This window comes from Fragaria vesca, linkage group LG2, assembly GCF_000184155.1.
Source record: "Fragaria vesca subsp. vesca linkage group LG2, FraVesHawaii_1.0, whole genome shotgun sequence".
NCBI classification, from domain to species: domain Eukaryota; kingdom Viridiplantae; phylum Streptophyta; class Magnoliopsida; order Rosales; family Rosaceae; genus Fragaria; species Fragaria vesca.
Genome location: NC_020492.1, coordinates 29,999,587 through 30,009,374, shown reverse-complemented (window position 1 = coordinate 30,009,374; position 9,788 = coordinate 29,999,587). Strand labels below are relative to the sequence as shown.

General features: G+C 35.8%; 1 protein-coding gene across 1 annotated transcript; it reads right to left on the bottom strand.

Moving 5' to 3' along the window:
- Positions 1–1,628: 1,628 nt before the first annotated feature.
- Positions 1,629–9,326, bottom strand: LOC101295593. The gene is made up of 21 exons (XM_004291660.1): positions 9,174–9,326; positions 8,214–8,288; positions 8,049–8,102; positions 7,908–7,973; positions 7,760–7,821; positions 7,445–7,575; positions 7,310–7,356; positions 7,130–7,227; positions 6,546–6,641; positions 6,381–6,445; positions 6,213–6,284; positions 5,647–5,793; positions 5,224–5,534; positions 4,806–4,869; positions 4,514–4,689; positions 3,309–3,410; positions 3,125–3,175; positions 2,899–3,042; positions 2,446–2,541; positions 2,060–2,161; positions 1,629–1,962 (listed from the first exon to the last, which is right to left on the bottom strand). The coding sequence occupies exons 1-21, from the start codon at positions 9,324–9,326 to the stop codon at positions 1,870–1,872; spliced, it is 2,205 nt and encodes a 734-aa protein (XP_004291708.1). The 3' UTR covers positions 1,629–1,869.
- Positions 9,327–9,788: the final 462 nt, after the last annotated feature.

Genomic DNA, 9,788 nt, shown 5'->3' with positions numbered 1-9,788 from the left:
TACATAGCATAGCATAGTATACATCAAACCGTGAACCGTCCTACCATTTAACTAATTTAAAAATTTACAAGAACAATACGGACGGTTCACAGCCCTGTTGCATGCTATGTAGCACTGCATATCTCGCATTAGTTAATTAATGACGAAAAATAGACAAAAAAAAAANAAAAAAAAAAAAAAAAAAAAAAAACCTTTAAGCATAACGCAAAATTCGATTGGCAATTATCAAACAATATATGATGGATCTAAAAGTGTTTCCATCCCCTGTAATTTTATACTATTATCTTGTACATTGTAGACTTGTAGCTTTTTATACCTCATTGCAGTTAGAACGCGCTTTATACATTGAAGAATCAAGTCACCTCTTTGCCTCCTATACAAAGTGAAAATCTATATAAATGATGTTTAATTCACTTGGAAATCAATGACGTGATGTAAACTTAAGGCGACCGTCGTTTTATTAGCATATACGCCATTCAGCTTACGTAAATGCCTAATCAAATTACGAGTGAAGTATTATTAACTAATGCAATCTTTCCCTATATACAGTTTCAGTCTTATATAATCGCCATTCAGTTGTACAATTCAATTGCTTGCAAGGATAGATTCAATCTGATCATTACCGAGTAACTAATACTATCCTTACTCATAAGTGACATAAGACTTGACTATAAAACGGTTTGCTGCAAATAGACGTAATTGCTCATAATTTTATATGAATGCATATTCTAATTATTCTAATTTAGTTATCTCGGTTGTTTTAAAATTTAGTTATCAGCCATAGGATAGAATTGATCTTCTCAATCTACAAATCATAAAGATATGGACCGTATGGACTGTGAGTTCTTCATCTTTCTTTCTAAGAGCATCTCCAACAGTTATAATCAACTATATTTAACTAAACAATGACTCTACTTCAGCAGTTAACCTAAATTCTATGTCATTAGTTTGAGCGGGAAAAAAAGCTTTAACACAAATGCTCTCTTCTCCATTGGCTAAATATAACTAGAGAATATAACTATCTGTTGAACTGCAATTTTACCTTAAAATTAGATAAATTTAAGATTTAATTCTTGGAGATGCAATTAACCATGACAAACAGCATGATTCAGATTTCATAAAGGAACCATGTAAGCTATTATATTGGTTCCTCCAACGTCTCATAACTCAAAAAACAGTTTTCCAGCAATCAGTTCTTTTCGACGTCAATTCATGTTGCTAACTTAACCCAACTAATATTATGTGGAGGGAGAGGCCTCCTATGAAAATCAAATGAGTTCTATTTGTACCAGCGTATGTTACAAATTTCGTGTTTCTCTACCTTCTACGTGAGGCTAGCCTAGAACACTATTTCATAACACTGAAACTAGCTATTCTTTGTGACACAACAGGTCATCAGCCTCTCCTGCATTCGGCCAACTCTTCAATGCAAGAATATCATTTTCATTATTTTTATATAAAAAGTTGGGTGAATGACCTCTCCAATTTGACTAAAGATGGGTTCGGGTACCCATTTGATGGGCAAAAACTGAGTTGTAAGATTTCGCATACTGCAGCGTAGATACAATAGTAAATGGGCAACATTTGATAATAGATGATGACAAATAAGATACTGTGGGAAAATGAATCACAGATCGGAATCGAAGAATGATAACTATTGAGGAATGCCATCTTTACAAAGGTGAACTATCTACCCTAACAATATCTAGAATTCTACGCCTTCGTACCCAATATCAAATTGAATGAATAAAAGAATGACTACTTCCAGCAACCAGCCCTGCTATTCCATCATTTATGTTTTATGTTCCATTCAACTATAAACCCAAATACCCTGTAAGCCACATTTTGTTGAGTATAATTTGGATACGATCATGGTTTCACTAAAATGGCCTTAGAGGCATCAAGATGGTTAAGGCGGCAGGTCCCAAGAAGATACTCCGGAAGCTCCTCGGGCGTATTTGCCTGGGAAAGACGGATTGACAATTAGGCAAGCAAGGACATATTTAGACCAAACAGACTAGGGTATCAATTGTCACTATATGATAAAAGTGATGCTTACCTGTATCAAAAATGCCATCTCAATCACAAGATTGTTTAGGTACCCAAGGACAAGACTAACCACACCCCTTGCAACTGTTGATGATCCAATGTCAATACCAAGCTGAATAAAAAATAAGCAGATATCACAAAAAGAACAGAATCTCAATATATGCAGGACACAAAATTATTATCTTAAGCACTCCTAGCAACACCCTCCCACTGTTCTATTACACAACTGTCACTCAAAAGCAGTAAAGCACAGATGATGTATTTTGCCATATTAGAGAATATATGATTCATGATAGTATTAAACGTTATAATTTAAAATGCAAGTTATGCTTACACAACCAAGCAACATATTTTAAAGTATGCTGACCTACACCATTGCTATTGCTGAAAATGTACCTCCAAGTAGTTCTTCCCGTGGAAGTAATTTATTTCAAGTGCTTGACCAATGAGGCATGCTTTCTTTCCCACACTCTGCTTAACAATCCATGAACCCTGGGGACATGATCATCAAAGCACATGACCCAAATCATATCATACTTAGGGATGGGATTTTTTTTACTCAAAAAATGATGCTCTTTATAATGTAAAACAAAAGATAGAGAATAAAACCGCCTCGTTTTCACCGTTAAGGTGTATTTCAGATTCAAGATCAGTATGAGACAGAAAGGGAGATAGAGATGATACGAGTTTCATGCTTAAATCAGGATACTAATACAACACCAGTAAAAGTTATGGGCACACACACATCAGTAAATTGTTCAGGCAAATGGGTCTGTCATACATTGTTTCTGTACATTCTAACCAAGATGTTGAGCAAAGATGAAGTATGCCATTACCACATTTACTAACCTGAGATATGTATGGTATGAGCTTAAACCTTGAATTTCTATATGCATCATCCCCCTTGATAAAATTCTCTAGCAAGGGTGCATCTTCAATTGGAGAACTCATCATATAGTATAGCGCTAGGCTATATGTGGTCGAACCTGGAACCTGATTAATATAACAGATAGTTTGGTAAAAACTGATAGGCAATAACATACAGGTTATAACATGAAAATTATGACAGGTTTACCTGAATGTTCACAATGAAGAAGAATTCACTCCCACCCTTTGCTGCATATTTCTGCAGAATACAAAACATGATTTGAATCATGGTTGTACCAGCTTTTCAAAGTTTTCAATCAACTTTATAAGGATTAGGTGGCAAAGAAAGATTGTCTTAATAAAAAAATCATGTTTTGTACTTCGGAATTAACCTGTACAATGCTCCCAGGACGACGCCCAAGATCATCTTCACGCTTGTCGGATCTTAGCCAATCTGCAGCAACCATTTGCATCAACGTGCCCTTTGCTTTAACCTGAAAACATAAATGACACAAAAAGAGAAAAAAAGGACCAAAACATAAGTTACAAACTGCCAACTGAAGTATCATACGAGAAATCAGAAACAGGAGAAAGACAAGTTGCGCTCCTCCCCATACATTCTGTGAGTGTCTAAGAATATAATTATCGACTTGCAAATGGCATTTCACTTTGAGGGAGTGCAATAGAAGCTCCCTTAGAGAGCTCCATATTAAGAATTCCTAGTCACCATTATCGCAACTTTATGCTCAACACACATTATCTTTTTCTTTTTTTTCTTTTTTGTGTCAGATAAGAGGAGGTTCTCATTCAAGATGTACTAGCAAAAAAACAGAGATGGGAAGAACACAGCAAAACATAAATCAACACTCCAAAAGCAGACCATCCTAAATCAGCATTCAAAGGACATGCAAGCTATTGTGGTTAGCGCCCTAGGATCTTTACTGTTCTTTACTGGTACTTTACGACTTAAGCAAAGTAGATAGATGAACTTGAAGATAGAAACACAGCACACAGCAATTTTATAGTGGTTCAGCCAAAAACCCTGGCCTACATCCACTTTGTGATCTCTCTTGAGAGATCACTAGCACTATGGAGAATAACAACTTGATTACAAGTACTTATTGAAATCCCTATGCTAATCCCCAACTCCCTGCTAGATCTCTCTATCACCCTTTGCTCTCGGTTTTCTGTGCTCTCTATCTTAACCTTAGAAAACCCCCTGCAGCTCCTATTTCTAGTGAATAGGAGCTGCTGATACAATAAGGTTTTAGGACTCTTAAACCTAGGAGACAAAATCCTAACAGATCTTGAAAGATTACTTTCCTAGAACTTATAGAAAAAATCTCTTTCCTTTCTGGACTTGGATTTGCTTACTGAATCCTAACTTCCAAATCATATCAACGAGCCAAAACACAACACAAGCTTAACGCTGGACTACAAAAATGTGCAACCACAACTTTTGGGTCGAACAAACATAAATGGTAGTAGGAACATAAGAAGTTAAATTTTTTTTTTTTTTTTTTTTTTTTTTTTTTTTTTTTTCATTTTAGAACCCTCATGCTAGGCAACAATATCACAAACATAGTATTGTTCAAACCTTCTTACGGTCTTCCAGGTAACTTTTGCTACGAATTAGAAAAGTAGAAGGGTCTGTCTCAGTCCAACTGCAAGCCAAAAAGCAAGTTGAATCTTTTGGAAGTGTAGACCCATAGTAGCATGACATACTGTCTTCCTTGGCCATCTCTAGTAGGTCCACATAACCCCTCTTCTGAACTGAAGTACATGATAACCAGCCATCATCAAACCATACACATAAACAAGTTAAGGGAAAATTATTAGATTGCAAGGAATACATATCTTAAACTAAAATAGTAATTATCTATAACAACCTGCAAGGTCATGCAATCTCTTCACAAAACCAGCAGCAGTTGATAACTTTGGATGACGTATATCCTGCAATTTCGAATACAATCAAAGCAAAGTCAAAAACTGTTATGTACAGAGGTAGTGGGATAAAGTATGGAAAATCAAGTACAAAGGTAAACATGTTGACATATTAAGGAATAAAAGTTCAATCAAGCTAAACTTTATCTAAATGCATATAAAAACAAGTGCATCCAAACACACATAAGTTGATGCAAACACATACATGTGTGCGTATCTTATGTTCTGCAATTACTAAACTATGTAACTAGCAATTTTTAAAGTACAACATCAAGTGGCAATTACGTTCTGCAATTACCAAATGGAGCATAAAGTTTGGAAAACTGTAATCCAAAAGTGATAGATTTAAACCCACATCATTACCTGTGAATATATGTCAGAGCCAAAATCAGGAGTCCAGTCAGTTTCAGATTCATCATGGTTTGGAGGCTCAGGCACATCAAAAAATTCATCAGAAGCATCATTCAAGCTAACAAGACTAGCATGTTCTGAAGGTGATCTTTCCACTTCTTCTGATACATGTTCATTAGTGCTCTCATCCCCAGTCAGTGTCAGAGCATCAGCCTCTCCATACCCATCATTTTGATGCACACCAAAATTTATCCTTAGCTCTCCAGATGAAAACTCCGAGGAAGAATAGTTTCCTACTTTTGTTTTGAATAACTCTCGTAGTGCTGCCAATAGAATGATACTTTAAAATGATATATTGATTCAATGAGAATCACACTACTGTAAGTAATGACAGAAATGCATACAAAGATTTATCAATCAACAGCAAAATATTACCAGCAACTCTTCCAAGCATTTTGATGGTCATAGCTCGGGATGAAGAAGTCTGTAGATAAGATTTCCAGTATTTCCAATCAATTGCAAGCATGTGCTTGACAACTGAATGTTTACCTTGGTTCACAGGCGATATAACATATCCTCCACCTGCAAGAAAGTTGTAAATGTCTTAAAATCTTCCCATCAACGTTAGTTCCAAATTATTCACTTACCAGGCAGTTAAAAGGAAACTAGTTAAAATAATATTAAACAGGCAGTTATGAATATTATATTTACACCGCAAGCAGCAAAAGGAAAACAATTTTTGTTAACTTGGGAGGCATGACAGAGGTGAAAAGTTGCATGCCTTTCCAGGAAAATTGGCATACATCTTGAGATAATCTAATTTAATACTGCACCAAGTACAAAACATGCACACACAGTCCCCCCGCCACCCAACATCAACATGGTTAAACTCAGTGAATGGAGAGACATCCATTCTTGCTCATTTATCAATGGACCAAGACAAACACTTGCTATAAGGTCTATGAGATTAATGTAAAGTTTAAATTCTACGCATATGTTACTTTTAAGGCAGGCGCGGACATAGCCTTTCTGAGATGGACACTTCTTGTGGAAAACAGAATGGTAGAGAATAACTGTGACAAAGAAACCAAAGGATGTTAAAACTTGTTTCATCAAGTATGTCAAAATGTAAATGTTTATGTTTTTAGTTCATTTCATTGGAATACTACCATATGTCCCATCATCCTCCCTCCTCCAATAGCGCCGCAACAATAGATCTCTTGGCTTCATTCCCCTGTAATAAATTATGCTGATTGTATAAGATAACTACACAAAAACTCATTTAGGCAACTGCCTTAGAACACTTTCAAATATAAAACAGCCCTGGGCCAGACCATGGCAACCAATCGCTATATAACTGCTTGTGGATGATATCAGTGTGACCGTCAAGGTGTTCAACCACGCTGCCGTTGTAGAAACAGAAGTCCCATCTACAAGCCAAATTGTGCAAGTCCATTTTAGTTACAAACAAGCTTGAAATGTGACATTATGAATGAGAGATTAACCACAAGAATAATGCAAATATGGAGCAAGAGGGAACTGTCAGATATCATGAAATATATAAGTTGCTCGTCCAATATATAATAATAATAATAGAAAAGGCTTAGGAGATGATAAAGATAATGAGACGCATATATTCAACTTTTACATTACAGCTAGGGATTTTTAACTTGCTTATGATTGACATATCTATATATTTGAGTTTAAGTTTATTTCGGGTATTCCTTAATTTGAAAATATACAGCCTCGATAAATAGGCTTGAGTGTCATTGTATTGGACAGTTCTTTAGCAGCGTAAATATAAAGAGTTCTAGTTTCAGTTTGTTTTGTGTCTCCTGGGGTTTCCTCCTCTAAAGTTTATTTTTGTATTTTCCACCCTTCTCTCACTGGGTTCTATATCAAGTCTCAGAAAACTTACTCTGATCTTGAGGGACCAAGGGACATAAGTGTCTGGAATATGGCTTCTGAAGTTCCACCAACCACACCAACTGCCATGATGGCAGGATGATCATCCCACTGCTCATGAGAGAAACACAGTCAACAACACAAATGACTTTTCTTAGAACCACATAAAGTAATGAGTATAAAACCTACCAACCTTCCCATGAGAATCCCTATCTTTTGCTTCTTTAAATAGTCGAAGACCTGCAATAAATAAATAAACTTAAAAAATGTAGTTTCAGCACCTTAAATGCAGTATCAGCACCTTAAAATGCTCAAAGATGGCTCTTACCATTCTGACAACCAAAAATTGTCCAAGGTGAAGGAGCAATTACATCGGATGTCACAGCATCAGTTTGTGTAGAAGAACAAAGGGTCCAATCTATAGAAGTAATACGACTTCCCCTATTAGATCCACCTAATCTGCATATATGAAAACTGCTTAGTGCTGAGACAATTAGATAACATAATTATGAAGGGTTACCAAGGATAGATTATAACCACAGCCCCAAGTTTGATTAGACATCCAATGAAAGTATTCACACCAATTTACAGGACCAGGTGAAAAAGAAAATTAAATAAGACAACAGGTGATAAATCATCTCACCTAAAGGACTTCCACATGCTACTTGAACATTCCAAAACGTTACTCCCAAGATCAGGACTACCCTGCATATATGCATAATCGATTGACATTAGAGTCAAATTAGTATAATAATCTACAATAGAATAAAAATAAATAAATGTTTTACAACCTTTAAAGCCAATTCCTGAAAGGAATGAATCCATCTTGCGGCTTCTTCTGGACTGCTTGCTCCCAGCTATGAAATTATAATCTCATTATTCTCACATCAACTTGCAAGAGAAACAGATTCTTGAGTAAATAGTTACCCCACCTTAAGTTGATCATTGTGATTTGATGTATTATACAGTGTGAATATGAAGAATACCTATAAGTTGCACAAAACAGTGTTAATGAAATATACTACTGTCACTAAAGTAATAAGCGAAAAAAACTAATAAACACATTGCTGAATTAGGAGACTGTCTAAGGTACATACTTTTCTACTAATGCTCTCACGTCCATCGTCAGTCACACGAATGCATGCGTCTATGACAGCACTTCTTACGGGAACCTGATATACAGACCAAGGAGAAAGAGTAAGGTTCTTATTTGTTTATAAACCTCATAATGATGAAAATTCTGTAAGCTGAAGGACGGAAACACAATTCTCAAGCAAATAATATGTATGTGAAACATCTTAAGGTTCCTCATTCAATTTGTATCAAAATAAAATTAACAAAGACCCTTATTATCCTTGAAGTATTGCTAAACTGAACCTGTGCTAGATACGAGGAAATGACGATAAATGATGAAAAAGATCAAAAAAAAATTTGTATGAAAACGACAGTAGAGACCAGAATGCATAATTTTCTGCAATTATTTCCAGAATTCCAATGCCAAAATTCAGACAAAGGCATCTCTAACCTCTGCAAGCCATGAAAGAAGAAGCAACTGAGACAGCCACAAAAGTAACACATTTGTTCAAGGTCCTTAAGATTCCATGAAACTACATTTTAACAATCAGACTATCCGAAATGGAATCGTAAAATTGTGAAGGCATCTTGCTCTGTAAACACAAAACCAGTTATCCATGTCTAGTTGTACATGTACATGTCTGCAAAAAACCAAGGGTTAATGTATGTGCAACAACAACTTGAAGCAAGTTGTCCCACAATCATAGTGGTCCATCCAAAATCGACAAAAAAATACAAACAGGGTTCAAACTACAAACACCCAAATGATCAAAACTCTGATACCAATCTACTTTTATGAGTCCATCATAACCGTAACCGTAAACAAAAACAAAAATCAATTCCAGAAATCACCAAATTATCTGACAAGAAACAAAGAAATCAAGATTCCCTCTTTTTTAAAAAAAAAAATTTCTTCAAGTAAACTGGAATTCAAAGCAAGTAGAAAAAGAACTGAAGCAAGTAATGAAAGTTTGAGGAAGAACCTCATTGCCAGAAACAGGGACAGATTTGAAGCTCTGAAGAAGATGGCCTTGAAGAACAAAGTAGCGTTTGCGTGAGTACTGTAAGCCAATCCTGTTAGAGCGAATGAGATAAAGCCAACCCTCCATCGTTTGATCATTTTGGGACGAACCCATCTTTAAAAGCTTCGTTCTTGAACAAACCCAACTCTCAAATTCGATCAAAGAATCCTCAAAATGTGCATGCAAGGCCGTGTGGGACCCGGGTATGGTAGAGAAGTTGAAATGATGGAGAGTTTAGAAACAGATAGAGAGAGAGGAGAAAAAGTTGAAATAGTTGGAATTCCAGCTATTGAATGATGGAGTTTGGTCTTTGGAATTGTAGGTGGGGGGGGGGATTCTTGATTCTTCTCTCTCTCTTTCTACTTTAAAAGCAACTGAATGAGTGCACAACATGAATGAGACAAAGATTGACAGGCAAATAATGACGTCTCTAATTACTGTTTTGCCCAATATGGGTTATGCCTCTTCTTTCTTTTTGTTTTATTTTTCTTAAGAAGGCCCATATTTTTTTTTTTTGAGAACTCAAAGAAGAGCAACAGCAAGACAAAACTAAGTAGAAAAGGGGAAACTAGTTAA